Here is a 17863-nt window from a genome sequence, read left to right as displayed (position 1 = left end):
TGACACTGTTTCAAGAGGGAAAAGGGGGGACGCAATAAATGACAAAGAAATTGCGATATTGCTAGCTTATATGCAAGCGCGACCAGAACCGAGCGATACGCACTAAAAACACTTGTCACACACGGAAAGGAACGAATTTAAAAAAACATGCTACAAACGATCGTGCTACGTCACTCTCCCACATCACGTCACTTTGATTGCTTCTGGCAACAGCGGATTTTGTTGAGCGAGTAAAACGAGCGACTGCCACTGTGGGTGACATGAGAAAGGTGGCCACTCACTAAGACACATGATGCAGTTGAGTGCTTGCCTCTTCAAGAGTTGCTTCTTGGAGGCGTCTTGAGCAGTGCGCTCAATGTCCACCCCTAGCGCCATCTTGAGCTTTTCGTACAAAACCATCACCTGAGAACCGTCGCAGGGTGATGACGGGCAAAGTCGTAGAAACCGCACAATGAGGTCCATTGCCTTAGTGTTTATGTCTCCGTCTGTCTCTCCCCCTCCTCTCGGTCCGCAAGCATGAACAAGACATCGGCCAAGTTCCTCATAGCGGCCACAGTATTCCAGGATACTTTCCTTTCCCCGGTCTTCCGCATCACGGAGCAGCATTGAAACGCACTCAAACGCCAACTTCCGCATCTCTTTTCCCCTGTCCTCCCTGTGAGTACAACTTCCAAGGTTGATGGCGAGCACGAGAGTGGGGTCCTCTAACAACTCTTCAAGGACGCATGGGTACACCACATCTCGAACATACGAACCAATAAGAAGATGTGGTTTCACCGAGAGGAGCGTGGCGAAAAGTTGAAGTGCGGCAAATCGAACCCTTAAATCTGCCTTGCGACTGAGACAACGCAAAGCCCTCTCAATAGCGCTCACCAACCTGGGGCATTCACCGGTATTTTTGACACTCGAGAGCAAATAACGCTGCACAGTTATGCACACAGCCTTCTTGGAGTCCAACTCATCGCTCAAATGAGTTGCCGTTATGTCAATCAGATAATCACGGACAAACGGAGCAAAACTTCCCAAAACGGTGGCAGCAGTCTCCGTATCATCCTCGAGCAGATTTTCCATAAGCTTTTCTACGACGCCCTTGCAGAAGAACGGATCACTAAAGGGAGATAATTCTGCCCCAGCTACCGTGGTGAGTGCAGCCTCATGGATCGCCCTCCAAAATAAAGCTACACCGCCTGTGTTTCTCGTTGCTGATTCTACAACCCGCTCCATGAGAGAACGATTTTGTGCATTGGAGACAGCACGACCCACAGCCAGAGGCGCAACAGAACCTAAGTTCTCGGCACCGGTGGACGAAAGAAATCTAAAAAGCCGTGCCTCCCACATATCGGGCAGCGGTACGGACATTCCTATGGTACCCACACAAATGCAGAGAAGCGAATCGTCCCCCGACATGAGTGAACCAACCCTCTCGAGTATGCCTTCGTCTACCGATGCTACACCTCTTAGTATCTCACTACTCGTTTCACGAAACTTCGACCGGGAAACGTACCGAAGTGTTTGTTCAACCAAGTCAGAACGCTGCGCGGGCTCCAGCATCTGGTGCAGCGAGCGGATCAGCACCGCGGTGCCTCTCACAAGCAGCAAGGGGTGATGACCAGCGCATTTTGGTGCGGATGATAATATCTCCCAAACGGTTGGAAGCAGTTGGTCCACTATTCGTCCACCTAAACTGGGGAACCTCCTACAAATCTTCTCCAACATCTCGAGCGTTGCTTGAACCAACAAACGATCACCACTTTTTAGAGAGTTTGACCGCGCAAACTCGAACATATCCTCCAGCGTTTCCGCGGTAAGTTGGCCGCTGTTATCAAGAGCGTTGCACACAATGGACACAATGTGTTGCTGCACCGCACGGTCTTGCCTTCCGATACCATTACCCAGTCGTTCCAGCTCCTGGGGTTGGAGCTGAGCCGCCGGCACGGAAGCCGTCAAATCCTTCAGCAAACGAATGGCAACTTGCCTTCCCTCCGATAGCACCACTAAACGCCCTCCGCAACGCCGAAAGTAGTCCACAGACAGTGATGCCGCAAACGTAGACATACAGTGCCTGGTTGCCTCAACAGCGGAGGAAATCAGTTCACCACCGAAATTGGCGTTCAGCGCGAGTGATATGTAAAGCTCCATGCACCTTTCACAGTAAGCAGCGCCCGCAAGCCTGGAGGTATGCGCCATGGCCTTCACTGAGCAAACAACAATTTGACCAATCCCACCGCACACATACGCATCTACCGCCGCGTAAACCGTATCCAGGAGCTTGGTAACCAGCTTAATATTTGGTTGGCCATGAGAGGTACCCTCCAACATGCGCACAGCGAGCGCGGTAAGCTCAACGACCGCATATTCCTTACCAGTCAGGTGGGCCTTTAACAACTTATCCACAATGTCATGTGCGCGGCACACCTCCGTCGTGAAAACGCTCCAGTGGAAATAGAAAAGGTTCTGGAGCGCTTTGGCAGCCGCAACGACTACCTTCGGCTCTCGGGTGTTCAGAGCACCTAACAAAGGGTCGATTGCACCCTGCAGAAACAGCAACAGCGATGTACAAACAGATGCACCCCTCGAACGCTGGATGACGGTGTCAACTAAATGAATAGCGGCAAGTTGAACCTCCTCCACACGGTCCCCAATTAAGGATAAGACCTCACAACCTAGCTGATGTGTTAATTCCGTGGAAAAGGGAGACAGTTCAATCAATAACGCAAGTAATCGAGCTGCCCACATCCGCAGTCTCCACGACAGGTCCGTATCGTCCTCCGTGAAATACAACCCGGATGCATCCGACGAATCGCAACCATCAAGGCCCCCCATGTTGTCGCAGTAATTGGGATCAAACCTGGCAATCTCTAGTGCTTGGACAAAAAGAGCACAATGGATGGTAGCCAGTTCCTTGGAATACTGACAAACCATCAAGTGCATCAGCCGCACTGTAGCGTCACACACTTCGTAATCATCGTCATCGAATGCATCCGCATCCGCGCTTTCGTGACTTAAACGTGCACTGAGTCCGTCGGTGAGGAATTTCATAGTTTCGAGTGCACCCGTCTTCGCACGTGATGGGCAACCTTTAACCAAGCCTTCGTACAACTGTAAATAAGGCATGACGACCGCACCACGGTGACTTCCCTCCCGTAACCCGCGGACTCCAACCTCAAAAACAGCATCGAACAGATCCTCCGAAAGAAACGGAGAGGCTAACGATAGGAAACTAATAGCACGTCTACGCAACTGACCCGTGTGATGGACATCGGCCAAAGCGTTTTTGGTCAAAACACAACCAACATCACATATGAATACCCTACCAAACGGATATATGAGGACCCCAATGCAGTCGTATATCCCCTCCCTAACAACTCCCTCCACTCCCTTCTCCAACGCAGATGACAGTGCGTCGGCGATCTTCCGTGCAACAGGCACCAGACGCTGCCAACTCTCGACGTCTGCTCGGGCCTTTGAAGACATGCACTCGCAAGCCAGTTTGAGGGCACGAGCGGCGCTGTCGTGCAGCTCCGAATACCCTTTCTCGCCGAAACGCGCCCTTTGTGAAGTGGAACTTGTGCAGAGGAGCGATACTAAACGTTCCTGGTCCTTCTCACCGGACAAAAGGAGTAGCTGTGGGACAAGTCTTATTGCATTGCATCGAACTTCCCTACAAGGTTCGCTCTGTGCAAAGCACGTCGTAACATACTCTACTATTTTACTTAACGTTACGCTGTCGGGTTTAAAAACGGTCGACTTCAACGCCTGTTGGAGGTCAAACAATGCCATTACCCTGACATCCCTCTCCACATCATTCATCCTAGTGCGAAAGGCCGCCAGATCGAACACCTCCATTCCCTCCTACTGTCACATAAACACAACACGAGCCGTGAATCAGAGAGAGATCGGTCGAGGTGGGGAAGAAAATGAAAGGGTGCAATGAGTTATTGCTTTTTGTGTGTGTGGTTGAGTACATTATGATGACGTTGTTATCTATCTCCCTCGGAAACTGACCCCTCAAAGAGTCTTGCGGATAGCACATGACGAAAGCGACTTCAAGGAATCTCCTCCCCCACCGCCTCATTTTCCCACGCATGCTCAGCTTCAAAAACGAAAATAAACCCCCATAGTGTTAAAAGATAAAATGATATATATATGCGAATGTGCCATTGACCTCCCTCATGTCTATTAGAGAGCCCGGTCCCGGTACCGTTTTACTCATGCAGCCGCACGCACCAACTCTTCTCCCCTTCCCTGGTCGGAAGGAAGACACCGTTTTTTTAAAGTAGTAAAAACAAACAAAATCAAGAAGCATACCTTTGTAAGAAACCCAAAAGAAAAATCGATTGCATTAAAAATTTAAACGTTTTTTTTTTCGGAGGGGAAGGTAAGCGAAGGGACACAAATAACAATGGAAAGGAAAGGAGTCGCATACGGTGCCAGCAAGCGCTGACTTAAGGATGCCACCACCCTTCACGCTTTCATCTTTACTCCACACTTTTGGTACCCATCCGTAGCTTCGGGTTGGCTGAGGGGGAGCGACAAAAGGGAAATATATAACAACCGGCGATGCTGCCCCTATGGAAATCTACCACATTTGCTTCGAGAACAAACATAAAATATTAAAGAGAAAACAAACTAGTTAACAACTGTAGATAATAGAAGGAAGGGGGAAAAAATAGAGAAATCAACAAATAAAGAAAAAAAACTCCCTTACAATACCCTTCGACACAAACAGAAAAACACCCCATCATCAGTCCAATCCCTTACACCACCAAACAGTGCTTTCGTATGCAGCAGTGACACATTATGTCCCGCGCAAATGCAAAATAAATAGAAATGATGTGGTGCCAACGGAGTCACATTGAAGAGGGAGCACATATCCATGCCCAAAGAAAGAAAGAAAGGAACCTACGTAGGTTCATATTGCGATCTTGCGAGCACGAACAAACTGTGCAGTCGAAACATAAGCACTTCCAAGACACATTCTGTAATTGCTCAGATGTTGTGCCATAACTCACGACGCAGAGAACCAAATAGCTGGTTGCGCTCAGGCCCCGGACTACACTTTGCTTTTCTGCATTGCCACTTTCAACCGCTGCGAAACCGCGTCGATAAACTCGTCGGTATTTAAGTAGTCCGCACGAACAACATTCTTCTCACCCTTTATACAAATGGCGAGGTCCTCCGTCATGGCGCCCGCTTCAATAGTGGCGATGATGACATCCTCAAGTCGCTGGGTAAACTCCAGGAGCGTGTTGTTGTTGTCCACGCGAGCCCTGTGTGCAAGGGCGCGAGTCCATGCAAATATGGAAGCCACGGGGTTCGTGCTCGTTTCCTTACCCTTTTGATAGTCCCGATAATGCCGCGTGACGGTGCCATGAGCAGCCTCAACCTCAACTGTTTTTCCGTCCGGCGTCATGAAAATGGAAGTCATCATCCCGAGGGACCCGAATCCTTGAGCCCAACTGTCCGACTGGACATCGCCATCGTAGTTCTTGCAGGCCCACACGTATCCGCCTTCACTCCTCATACAGTGAGCAACCATATCATCAATTAGGCGGTGTTCGTAGAAAATGCCACAAGTTTTGAACTTAGTTTCGTACAAGGCCTTGTACATCTCCGCGAAAATGTCCTTGAAACGCCCATCGTAATGCTTCAGTATGGTGTTCTTCGTGGAAAGATACAGAGGCCACTTCCTGGCGAGGGCAAACTCAAAGCAACTCCTGGCAAAATCCCGTATGCTGTCATCGGTGTTGTACATTCCCATCATAACACCTCCTGATTTGTAATCAAACACCTTGTAAACCTTCGGTTCCCCGCCGTTGGCGGGTATGAAACGCATCTCAAATGTTCCCGGCTCCTTAACAACGGCATCTGTGGCGCTGTATTGATCACCGAACGCGTGTCTCCCGATAACGACAGGCTTTTTCCATGTTGTGACGAGTCGGGGAACATTACTGCATATAATGGGCTCGCGAAAGACTGTGCCACCCAAAATGGTTCGGATTGTCCCGTTGGGACTCCTCCACATTTTCTTGAGGTTGAACTCCTTTACTCGCGCTTCATCGGGCGTAATGGTTGCGCATTTTACTCCAACTCCATGTTTTTTGATAGCATATGCCGCCTCAACTGTCACACGATCCTCCGTCTTATCCCTATTCTCCATACTCAAGTCGTAGTACTCGATAGGGACATTAACAAACGGAAAGATGAGAGTTTCTTTGATCTTCTTCCAAATCACGCGGGTCATCTCATCGCCGTCCAGCTCCACAAGAACACCGGTAGCACTAATCTTGTTCATATTATCCTTTTTTGTTGTTGAAATCTCGTGTCCGAATGTTCAAAACCACGCTTAATAATTCGTCCCAAACAACCTTGCAGAATCCCTTTTTCCCCCGTAAAAACTAAAATGAAATTGATCGCAAAAAACAAAAAAACAATGGTTCTTCTACGTTACGAAGTGCATACCGCAAAGAAGTGGAAAAAAGTTGGAGCAAAGGGCAAGTATGAGTGGCGGAGAGATCAAGGACAGAAAAAAAAATATGGTGCAAACAGTCCTCTCTTTCAGGAAAAGACGCACTGAAATGCATGGACGCACACTTTCCACAACCACCACTACCACAGAACACAAACAGGCACACATGCCCGTAGCTTATGATTATAGTTATGATGATCATCGTGATTAATGTTGGTACAAATAAAGAAATTTCTGGTGGTGGCACGTAATATATCCTTATATAACGCACCTCACCATACGAAAAGTAAGAAGGACCGTACATCACTACAGGTATATGGATGTATACATATATACATATATACACGTATGGTAGGGCCTCGAACGGTACAAGTCGTGTTCAAAAAGAAAAAAGTATTGTTGTGGTACAAATAATACACGTCGCATAAAAAAAAAAAAAAGGTCGTCCCTCGACAGCCATTTTTCTTTCGGATTCTAAGAATGTCGCTCGGAGCTTACAAAAACAAGTAGACACTTTTAAAAAAAAAAAGAAAACAAACATAAAATGGGAAAGTTAGCCTCATCCGCTTCGAGCACTCCTTCACCGACAGAAACAAATGGGCTTGTGAGAAACATGATCAAGCAACAAACAAAAAGATTGGAGGGGTCGACGATCTACTCTCTTGAAAGCTCACGCAAACGCTGCATCAGCTGAGTGGCCAGGGCATTATCCTGAAGACCGTGATGCGCAAATTGACAATACCTTGCCAATACCACACTGTTGGTTGGCTCTAGTGCAATGGTAGCCTCATATAGCTTGTGTGTAGTGGTAAGTAACCACTGAAGGCGTTTGTTCGTCAGCGTTGTTTCAGACTGCTGTTCCCTCACCCACTCCTCATGAAAAGCCGTACAAAGGAGACGGTGCACTGCCGGGTTGTTGGGGCTAAGCTGTCGTGCTCTTTCCAATACCCTCACTGCATCTTCGAACCGCCCCCCAAGGTCAACATAGATACTCCCCAACCCCGTCAGTACGGCCACGGAATGCGGTTGCAGTTTCAGGCAACTGAGATAACAGTCTGTCACCTTCCGGGCAAGCTGCTCCTTCGCCTCAGGATTCTTCTTCATGTCCAACGCGCTACCATACACGTTGGACAAGAATGAACAGTACAAGGAAGTTGCGCGGGAGTCGGCAGGATTCAGCCGCAGGGCTTCTTCAAAGGAAACTACTGGAACACTTGGTGACGGCATGCTCGTTGCCACATAATTACCATAGAGTGTAAGCGACTGGGCGTGCTGTATAGCGCACGTTACAAGGGCGCTCCGCTCCACCTGGAAACGCACTAAACTTTCCCCACAAACAACCTGTCGGTGCTCACTTCTCTGACGCTCCCCTCCGTTCAAAAATGCTAGATAGTGAGCGTAGCATTCAGTGATGCGCAGATCGGTGTGTGACAAAGCAAAAGCCTTAGCATAGTACTTGCGAGCGAGAACTACAGCATTGTAATCACCGCAGAACTTCGCATAGTTTACCAGAATGGTTGCACCTTGAGGGAATCGCTTTAGTGCCACTTTATAACATGAGTTAATAAACCTCCCCTCATGAAACAGTTTCGTTTGCGCTATGTAACAAGCAAGACTCACCGTCTCTTGATCATTCGATATCGTAACACCACGAAGCAGCCGCTGCTTAAAATCCTCCGGAAGAGGGCCCGCAAATGGGTTTGGTTGCGATTTGGCAGTGACTGCAACGACCGCATCAGACTCTGTTCCTAACGCAAAGAGCATATGTTTTAAGCAAAGAAGGCGCTCCTCATGCAAAAGTTCATCCCAACAAACCACACCCAACCATGCTAGTTTCCCATATAACCCCTGAAGTACAGCATTAGTGGTTGTTGCTGCTACAAGGCGCTCAATACACGCACGACCCTCCGCATAGTTTGCCGTCAGAACAAAGAAGGAAGCAGCCGCATTCGACACGTTCTCATCGGTTGGGCACGTTGCTACGGCTTCCTCATACAGTTTCTTGGCCAACTCGGTATCCTTGTGCACAACAACGGTGGCGTAGTTTGCGAGCATAACGGCAAGTTCGCGGGAATATTCCTTACATTTCACGTCAGTCAGCCGTGCGTAGTCTACTGCAAGCCGATACAGCTCCTCCGCACCTGATTCATAGCCACGACGCTGACAAAAGAAACCAGCACGACTAAGAGCCATAAGAGTCTTCAGTTCGTCATCGCGATTTGTACACAGCTTCGTCTTGTTAACGGTGTGACTAGCTAATATAACGTTAGCCGACTTCTTGAATGTTGCAATAATGGAATTCTCGTAATCCACTGGCGCTAGCTCACTGGAAGTCGGTGTATTTTCATCGACCATATCGCCCTGACCAGAGGATTGGGAACACTGCACGTTAGAAAGTCCCGCCTCAAAGTCCTCGTCCTTCGATTGGTAGCAAACTGCGATAAAATTGTACGCCGACTGAAGCAGTGTATCCGGTTCCACTGCATCTTGGGGGAGTGATAGAATGCGAGTGTAAAGCTCGATAGCTCTGGGAACGTTATCGTTGGAGTGTAATTCGGCAAGATGCAACAGTGCTGCAGCACATGGTGTCCCCACACCTTGCTCCACACGCACGCGGTGCTCTAAAACCTCCTTAGCAATCTTAACGTTTCCGACACGCACACAGCAGTCGGCATACTTCTCAAGCATCCAGCACAAGGTTTCTGGATCTATTTCCTCCTCCGCCAGTGTTTTGCCTTCCTGTGAAACTTGGAATGGGCAGCGAACCGCCACCCCGCACCGTCGGATGCTTTGGCAGTAATGCACACAAGCACGCCGGTAATCCCCTACACGGGTTTGAAAACAGTGTGCCAGACGACCTTCCACTTCCGACTGCGTCAAATACATTCCCATCCCCATACATGCCAGCTGCATCTTCTCACCACTTATTTCCGTAAGGCGAATTGTGTCCATGGCATCAATGTAGATGCGTATAGCTGCATCAAGGAGCGAGGCGCTGGAAAGTGCGTCCGCGTACTTCATACAAATCCACGCGGAGTGTTCTTGCATTCCACATTCCGTCATCAGTGACTTTGCCTCCTCAAAGAACCCTAGCGACTTCCCCACCTCATCATTTTCTGCATAACAAACAGCTGTGTCGACTAGGGCTAACACGGCACGGCGAGCGCGCAGCCCCTTCTCCATATTTGTACGCACCAGTGGGTAGCTGCTGTGACTCGGTCCGCTCTCGTCCTGGTCAGAGTTGGGGCTGTTTAGCTCCACGCGTGCTCTGTCGCACGCCATCTCAGCTGCAGCTTGCAAGTACGGTAGACCCTGCGTGACGTCTAGCACCTCAAAACACAACAGAAGACCAATATCATGCAGTACTTGGATCTCCAAATCTGGGTTGTGAGCACCAAGCAACATACGAAGCGCCGAGGTGTACAGCGTCAGGCTTGCATCTTTCTCTCCTCGCCTTCGCTGCAAACGAGCCATAGTCATTGCGACACGGGCTTTCTCCGCTTTGTCAACACACGCATCCGCCTGTTTTTGGCCCTGCCCCAAAGCACGAAGGACCACCTCTTCATCCTCTAGGAACCGATCGTAGTCTTCATTGATATAACTTCGGCTAAGAGGCATATACATCTCGGATCCAGAAACGAGTTGCCGCAGTGACGATTCCACAGGAAAGTCCCGCATCACCGCAAGACACGACTCGTATTCACACAGTGCAGCGAAGTACTGACCCTCACACGCCGCAGCATTAGCCAGAAGGACACGGAGGTGTAGAACAGCGGTATCAGCCTCGAAGAAGGAAATTATTTCAATAGCTTTCCGGAGAACCTCAACTGCCTTCCCAGTGTTCTGATCTACCAAGCACTGCACACCATAGTTTGCCAACACCCGGGCGTAGAAACCCCAGTGCTGCGCGGCTGAGCTCCTGTAGAGTGCAGCACTGGATCTTATTAATTCTTCATACAACTCAGCGGATGGGGTACTTATGCATGTGTTGAGCAACACCTGCAACCGGTCATCTGTATTAAGCGGAGCCCCCTCCAAGTCCTCGCAGCACCGAATTCCCTGCGGTGGTAACGTTGACGAGAGATCAGCTATTTTAATAAGCACTGCGGAAGTACTACGCCGCGCCAACTTTTCGCCCGAGCGTCGGAGTCTCTTTTCAGTTGATGAAAGGCACGCTTGTTGACGGTGTGAAGGCGCATTCGAATCTCTGCCGTGCCATGAGGTGCTAGCGAGCGTTGACGTGCATCGGGACGAGTGGCAGGGAACCGCAGCACCACATGAGACACCACAAACCCAGGGAAGAAATGATCTGAGTTTCTTCATATTGCCCGTTCCCGGTGAAGTTGTTACACCCTCTGAGGTTTGAACAACTTCCAATAATAAAAATAATAATAATAATAAAGTACACTGTAGCAGCGAACGGATAATAAATCAAACAAAACAAAAATATTTTTCCTCTTTAATCTGTTTTCTTCACTTAACACACTAACTGCTCTTCTTTCCCTCCTTCTCTCCTTTTCGTTTCTTCACCCTTTGTTAATTATTTTCCCCCTCCTTGGTGGATGAGTGTATGCACTCAATCTAACCTAAGCACTTTGCCCTTCAGTGCTTGTACAAATTCTTGTTAGTCCTATTTTTTGGTTGCTCGTTGCGGTTCAAAAACCGATAGCTGCCGAGCGCACAAAGGAGCTGTATAACGACGTCCATATGGCGTGACGCAGAAGGTGCAGGTGACACAAAATACACAAGTAAAAAAAAAAAAGAAAATAATAGAGAAGAGCGCAAATACAAGGGGTACATAAGGTTGAAAGGAGTACATAGCACACTAGCATCAGTTTCTTTAGGGGTTAAGGTGAGTTTGCCCTCATACATTTTTTTTTGATTGTTTCGTTTCATCCCTAGCATTTTTCCCCTTGTGGTACTCCCCGCAGTATGACTCCCACTTAATTACTTTGTCCCCTCCCATCTTTCACTTATTTATGACAATTCTCTATCTTCTGTTTCTTTCTTCTTCTTTTTCTTTAACCATAAGAAATTGTCATTTATTTCTTCTTTTCTCCAGCAAACCGTCCTCAAAGAATATGACGATCCATATGTTTTCTTCTTCCCTTTTTCATTTGGAAGCCAGAGATTTTCTTTTGCTTATTCATTTCTTTTTTTTTTTATTTGCTCCTCTGCTTTTAATAATCTCCTTTGTCCCTTTTACTGCTTGCTTTTCCCCTTTTCAACTTGCACTTCTTGAGGGAAAAAAAAAATTAGTCGGTGTTCGTCTGTGCGTGTATCAGTACGGGGAGGGGGGGAAGCAGTGGGATCGGAGCGTAATTTCATGTTGCATGTGCACGCCTCTACGTGCTCTTCTTATAGTTGGCCGCACGAGTCAATCTTGACGGGCTTGCTTGTGCTTCCCCCTTGCGACCCGACAGCTTCCATTGCCTTGACGACGTCCATGCCCTCAAGCACCTGACCGAAGACGACGTGTTTGCCGTCAAGCCACTGAGTGGGAGCCGTGCAAATGAAGAACTGGGAACCGTTCGTGTTGGGGCCAGCGTTGGCCATGGAAAGCGTGCCAGCGCCGAAGTGTTTACCCGCCTTTCCGGCGAAGCTTTCATCGGGGAACTTTTCACCATAGATGGACTTGCCGCCTGTGCCATTGTGGCGAGTGAAGTCACCACCTTGGCACATGAATTGCGGAATGATGCGATGAAAGCCGCTGCCGGCGTACCCGAAGCCCTTCTCACCAGTGCATAACGCACGGAAGTTCTCCGCCGTCTTTGGTACGGCGTCAGCGAAGAGCTCAAAGGTGATGCGGCCGGCTGCCTGACCTGCAATGCTCACATCAAAGTACACCTTGGGATTGGTGGGTACAGTTGCGTGGTGGGGCCTGTATGACATCTTATGCGAAATAGTATAGGTATAGGTGGTTTCAACGACAACTTGCGTAAATATGAAACACAAGAAGTGCGCAGGCGCAGCGAAGGAAGGAAGGAAGGAAAGCAATAAAGAAAAAAAAAGGGGGTAAAGAAGAGTTGAGTGACGGCAAGGTAAGTAAAAGAGCAGTGGCGTAGTGCAAAGAGGTGCAGACATGCGGGTGACACATGCTAGCTGCACGCGCAGTAGAGCACAATACAGGGGAAAAAAGAAGTCCCCCATACGTGTAGCTTGGCATAAAACAAAGTAACATCGGTCAGTCGAAAAAAAAAAAACGTAACGTCCAAAAGAGAAACGGGGGAAGTACGTAAACAAGAAAGGTGGAAACGTACCAACCTTGCTTGGGATCACAATCCCCTAATGTCGTGACCGCAATTCAGTTCAACAGCGCACTCGCCACCAGGAACACAATTGCACCAAATTTCCACCGGTTACCTCCACATCCAACTAAATTAGCAACGATCCTGGTGCAGCCGCTCCTCCACGGGTTGACGCCCATCGACAACAGAGGATGCAGAAGAAAAATACGACACGCGACGCATATGGGTTCCTGTCACACGGACACACCCGACGGAGGACCCGAAGTACGAAGAAAAAATATCATATCAGTAAGCTTTGTTATTCGCCAAACCCCGTAACCTTTATCAATAGCAGTACTCCACATCCCTCTGCAAGACCTCACCAACTTAGAGTTACAACCCGCATATATGGTTGCGAAACACTACCAAAAGAACATTATGGGACGGGTGAATAGTAGTGCCGATTGAAATGTGATCCCATCGACGTGCGACAAGAGAAAAAATGGAAATGACTGCAGTATTTGAAAAACAAGGAGTTGAACCAAATGGGTTAGTGCTGTCGCGGCCCACTCCTTCTGCTCGCAACTAATACAAGAAAGAAAAAAAAAAGATGCACGCTGCTTGGCATCAAACTCACGTGCAACCCATAAATAAACGTCAGCTACCCCAGCTCCCTCCCTTCCTTCTCACTTCACGCTGCCTCCAGAAACCCCCCTCATTGAGTGATTCGTTCCTGGGGCCTATTATCGGACGTGTCCTCCGTTCCCTTTATTTGCTTCAGCTCAACAGAAACCGGTGTGTCAAGCTCCACGACGGCGACTTTGTAGTCGTCCATCATCTTGATCTCACCCACTTCGTTTTTGTATCGGCGACCACGTCGATTCCGCACCTCTACACGAACAACGTTGTCTATACCGTAAATGTTTTTGAGGTAGTTGACAAGTTCTACCTTGGACATGCTGCACGGAATCTGAAAAACAGGCCGCTTTGTTTCGTTGTTTAGGACACTATCAAGCAACAAACGGACCTCCGCATCCGGAAAATACCTCTCAAAAAAGAAAGGGAAAAACTCTTGCGAGTGCCTCAACCCAGTCGGCGGCGGTGGCTTGTTGGGCCAACCCCATTCATCAGCCTTCTTCCTTACGTAGCCTAACTTGCATGCAATCGGGTTCCAAATGCGGCTCCGACCAAAGTAATCATTCACCGGTGGATCTGGGAAAGGCCGTGGATCAGGTCGTGTGTGCTGGTATTCCCATGTCCTCCAACCCTTGTGGATTCGACCCATGCGCCGACGCCACAAATTAATTCCGTCGTCCACCAACGGACGATAAAAGCGACCACGGGTTGACACAGTTAGAGCAAAATGCCCCTTCCCCCCTCCCGTAATCAAGCACGTGGTGGCACCGCCCCTACTGCTATTGGCATATGAGTGAAACCTCCTCAGACTAACCACCATCTACCCCCTACAAAGCCACACACTTAACAATTCCTTCCCCTTCTTTCCCTCGTGGTTGGCCTATAGGGTTACCAACTCCTCACAGCGAACTTCCTTCCTTCCTTCCTTCGCTCCTTGAGCCTGCAGACCACAAAGACTAAAACAAAAAAATTCAAAGGGTGCTGAGTTACAATAACAATGGAAAGCAAATACAGGAAACTTACCCAATTGACGCTAACCCTCGCACACCACTTCCTGTCTCTCTTTGTTTTGTAAAATAATCCTGCAAAAAACATGCCCATCCCTTCACTTTTCTGGCGCTGTCTGCAACAGGGCCCAACAGAAAAACTACTTCAACATACAATGTGCAATCCCCTCCCCCCAAACTCCATTACCGCAGAACCATGTAGCCGGTCGCCTCGTGAAAACAGTTCCCCAACATACCCGTCTGTCGTTGGTTACGGTTGCGTTAGGGCGCTTATATGGCCGAGTGGAGGAATGCGATTCTCATAAGCGCGCCCACTTGTCCCGCAACGCACTAGAGGTAATTCATGTTCAAGCGTGCCGTGCTCCCCTCCCAAAAAAAAAAAAAAGATGACGACTAGGCCCTTGTTGCACCTTCAATACCCCCCACCATCAATTGGGATAGGGTTTGCAAAGCTGCTCGGTGCCGGGCTCGCTCAGTCTCCTGTATCTCTTGCAACTGCTGTTGAAGGTGTCTATTTTCAGTTGTTGCTGCGCGCAAAGCAGCCTCACGTTCACTAAGTTCATTGGTTAAAGAAGTGTTTACCTCATCCAACCGTACGAGTTGCCCACGAACGAGCATTAGGGCTTCCGCTGCACGCGCGAGCTTCACAGACTGTTGATGTTCACGAGCAGCCAAAGTGGCCAGTTTCCGCTTGCTGTCGTCGAGCGCATCCATCAACTCCTTGAGCTGAGGCTGCTGGGTAGTAGTTTGTAGTGAAGCATCCTTTTCGATTGCACTGAACTCAGCTTTGACACGCCGCAGCTCCTCCTCTACACGAAGAAGTTTCGCCGCCTCCTCCCGCTGACATTCCGCCGACTCCCTGGCTTCTTCAAGCCGAGCCTCCAGTTTGGCGATGATGGCCCTCTTTTCATCGATCTTGGCTTCCGCTTCAGCTTCCAGCTCGTCGTATGCTGTATCTTTCTTACGAATTGTGTCCCGTAGATTGTGTAGTGTGCGAAGAAGGTTATCACGCTCCCGGGTAAACTCATCTTGCGCGGAACGGGCAGACGCTTGATGCTCCTGCATCAACTTTACCGAATCAGCCAACTCTTTTTCCATCGCCGCCACACACGAAAGCAACCGTACATTCTCACGGGACACCAATTGTTCAGATTCACGCGCAAGGGACAGGGCCTCCTGTAGCTTGGGCACTTCTTCGTCCATGCGAAGGTTCTCGTTGCTGACTACGATAGGGTCACAAGCAACGTCGAAATGTGTGCCTCGTGCGGCCTGCGCGGCATGGAGCTGCGTGACTATCCCTTCGTAGTGCTTCTTCAGCTTACTCGTATATTCTTTCCACTCCTGCTGGTTGTTGCTGTGGGACACCAACAGCATTCGCCCGTGGTGTTGCCACAGATGCAGGTATGCCGCACCACTAGACACAAGTGCGTTAAGCGCAGCCACTTCAACCGCATGACGAGAGGAACATTCTTCCAACATTAGTAGGTAACGCTTTTCGCAAAGCTTGGCAGATTGCTCACACAACAGAAACTCGGCCTGAAGCTGTTTCACACGCTCCTCGATCTGCACGTTCATTTTTTGAAGCCACTCATTCTGTTTGAGAGTGCTATCAACTCTCTCCTGTAATTCAGCCGACCGCTTATCAGCCTCTTTGTGGACCTGCGAAAGCTTTTCCTCCAGATCTTGGGCAGCCCGAACAGCTTCTCGTTGGCGTAACTCCCGCATAGCGGCTTTGTGGTTCTTCATTTGCTTCTCAAGGTTGGCACGGTGCTGCCGCTCCAGCACACCGGATTCTTGAGCACGCCGCGACAATTCATCCTTCAGTGCATCGATTTGCCGACCGAACCGCTTGGACTCAAGTTCGGAAGATTCAACTAGGGACGCATGGTTGCGACGAGCCTCCTCGAGACTACGACGCAGATCCTCCTCAAGTGCCACGCGCAATGACAATTGTTCCTGCAACCTCCTAAGACTCAACTTGAGGTGTGCGTTATCATCTTCCAGAACCTTTTGCGCGGCAACGTCATCCGTACTTGAAAGGTGCATAACCCTATGGGGGGGCACCGACAAGTCGGTGGTAACACCCCGAGAGACACACACCGGGGAGGTTAGGCCCTCTGATGAACAGGTAATCTCTACGACGTTGAGAAAACTTCCAGAACCATCGCAGTCGTTGCTGTTTCTCACTTCGTTACCAGCAACACCGCTGGTATCTGCAGCCCCTACCACCTCCTTCCGACAGTGTCCTGCATCGCGCAACTCACCCCTCGACGCTGTATCGCGAGAATCTGCAGCGGTTATTGGGTGTAACTTGCACTCGCGTACACTAATTCCATTGTCTTTGGTTAACGGTCCTTCACTCGCAGCAGCGCTATAGGATGATACATGCAAATCCTCAGTGAGATCACAGCCGCATGGCACGCCGTTTAGTACTTTCAGTCTCTTGAATTTTGAAAGAATGCGCTCCACATAATTTGACTCAGTTGCACAGAATGGATTCTCCCGTAGCTGCAGTTGGGGTGGCGTCGTGGGAAGAAGAAGAGCGGCTCGTGGAACCTCTACACGGAGTTCCGCCAGGTCGCAACACTTTCCCAGTGGTTTCACTAGGTTGGCAACGGAGGGGATTTTGTTCCCGCAGACGTCGAGGTAGACTAACTTCTGTGGGCACGGAAGCTGCTGCACTTCTCCAAGATCTTCCAATTCATTGAAGCTGACGGACAACCATTCTAGGGCGGGAAGGTGCTTGAAACCGCTCAGCGAAGTGAGAAAGTTGCTGGAAAGATTGAGACGCCTGAGTTTACAAAGGCCCACAAACGCACCTTCATCAACGTCACGCAATTCATTCGCACTAACGTCGAGCTCAGCGAGGTTTCGCAGATTAAACAGACACTCCAAACGTGAGATGGCATTCATGTGAACATTCAGTGAGGAAAGGTTTGTCATGTGCTCCAGATACTGTATGTGACCGAACGATAAAAGGTTCCGGCAGCATAGAAATAGGCTTCGGGTATTGCGAAGCTCTCGAATAGTTTCATCAGGAAGCGAAACGCTCGCCTCATCTTGTGCTTTAACTCGTTGAAACAACATGTTTCGTTTCGGTGAGGGGACACCGAATGAGGGGCGTTGCTGCAGCCTTTGAGGTATGGGCGACAAGGCTCTCTTTCTAGCTGGCATCAACAGTGGCTGATGTTTCGAACGCACGGGGGTTGCGGCTGGCGTCGTTGGAGAGCCAGCGTGCATTTGCTTCTATGGCGTTCTATATCGAAGTGAAGAAGCTTATCCTCCTTAACTCCCTTTTCTTCTTTTCTGCCAAGCCTCCCTATTGTATTTGGGACGTCTTCGAATCCAATGTTAACTGCGGTTGCGGGGTGCCGCAGCGCCTACACCAAGTTTACGAAGGGTAAAAAAAGAAGATAATCAACAAGCTCAGGAAGTAGAGCGTAGTGCCGCCTGCGGAACCGCGTCGAAGAGGTAAATCAAATATTAAGCAGAGATATGAAACGGACACGTCCCTTCAACATCGT

The 17863-nt window shown here is 49.3% G+C and overlaps 7 protein-coding genes across 7 annotated transcripts; all 7 read right to left on the bottom strand.

Annotated features, from left to right (window-relative positions):
• Positions 1–183: 183 nt before the first annotated feature.
• On the bottom strand, positions 184–3846 carry TbgDal_XI960 (hypothetical protein, conserved; the record flags this gene model as incomplete). Its single annotated transcript, XM_011780943.1, has 1 exon — positions 184–3846. The coding sequence occupies one exon, from the start codon at positions 3844–3846 to the stop codon at positions 184–186; it is 3663 nt and encodes a 1220-aa protein (XP_011779245.1).
• A 1207-nt stretch (positions 3847–5053) lies between these two features.
• Positions 5054–6295, bottom strand: TbgDal_XI950 (isocitrate dehydrogenase, putative; the record flags this gene model as incomplete). Its single annotated transcript, XM_011780942.1, has 1 exon — positions 5054–6295. One exon carries the CDS (start codon positions 6293–6295, stop codon positions 5054–5056), a length of 1242 nt encoding a protein of 413 aa, XP_011779244.1.
• A 103-nt stretch (positions 6296–6398) lies between these two features.
• Positions 6399–6773, bottom strand: TbgDal_XI940 (hypothetical protein, unlikely; the record flags this gene model as incomplete). Its single annotated transcript, XM_011780941.1, has 1 exon — positions 6399–6773. One exon carries the CDS (start codon positions 6771–6773, stop codon positions 6399–6401), a length of 375 nt encoding a protein of 124 aa, XP_011779243.1.
• A 350-nt stretch (positions 6774–7123) lies between these two features.
• Positions 7124–10792, bottom strand: TbgDal_XI930 (hypothetical protein, conserved; the record flags this gene model as incomplete). Its single annotated transcript, XM_011780940.1, has 1 exon — positions 7124–10792. One exon carries the CDS (start codon positions 10790–10792, stop codon positions 7124–7126), a length of 3669 nt encoding a protein of 1222 aa, XP_011779242.1.
• Positions 10793–11827: 1035 nt separating this feature from the next.
• TbgDal_XI920 (cyclophilin a) lies at positions 11828–12361 on the bottom strand (the record flags this gene model as incomplete). The annotated part of the gene is made up of 1 exon (XM_011780939.1): positions 11828–12361. One exon carries the CDS (start codon positions 12359–12361, stop codon positions 11828–11830), a length of 534 nt encoding a protein of 177 aa, XP_011779241.1.
• Positions 12362–13411: 1050 nt separating this feature from the next.
• Positions 13412–14152, bottom strand: TbgDal_XI910 (hypothetical protein, conserved; the record flags this gene model as incomplete). The annotated part of the gene is made up of 1 exon (XM_011780938.1): positions 13412–14152. One exon carries the CDS (start codon positions 14150–14152, stop codon positions 13412–13414), a length of 741 nt encoding a protein of 246 aa, XP_011779240.1.
• A 580-nt stretch (positions 14153–14732) lies between these two features.
• Positions 14733–17579, bottom strand: TbgDal_XI900 (hypothetical protein, conserved; the record flags this gene model as incomplete). Its single annotated transcript, XM_011780937.1, has 1 exon — positions 14733–17579. The coding sequence occupies one exon, from the start codon at positions 17577–17579 to the stop codon at positions 14733–14735; it is 2847 nt and encodes a 948-aa protein (XP_011779239.1).
• Positions 17580–17863: the final 284 nt, after the last annotated feature.

The sequence above is a fragment of the Trypanosoma brucei genome, chromosome 11, assembly GCF_000210295.1.
Source record: "Trypanosoma brucei gambiense DAL972 chromosome 11, complete sequence".
Taxonomy (NCBI): Eukaryota; Euglenozoa; class Kinetoplastea; order Trypanosomatida; family Trypanosomatidae; genus Trypanosoma; species Trypanosoma brucei.
This window is presented reverse-complemented; position numbering and strand designations above follow the sequence as displayed.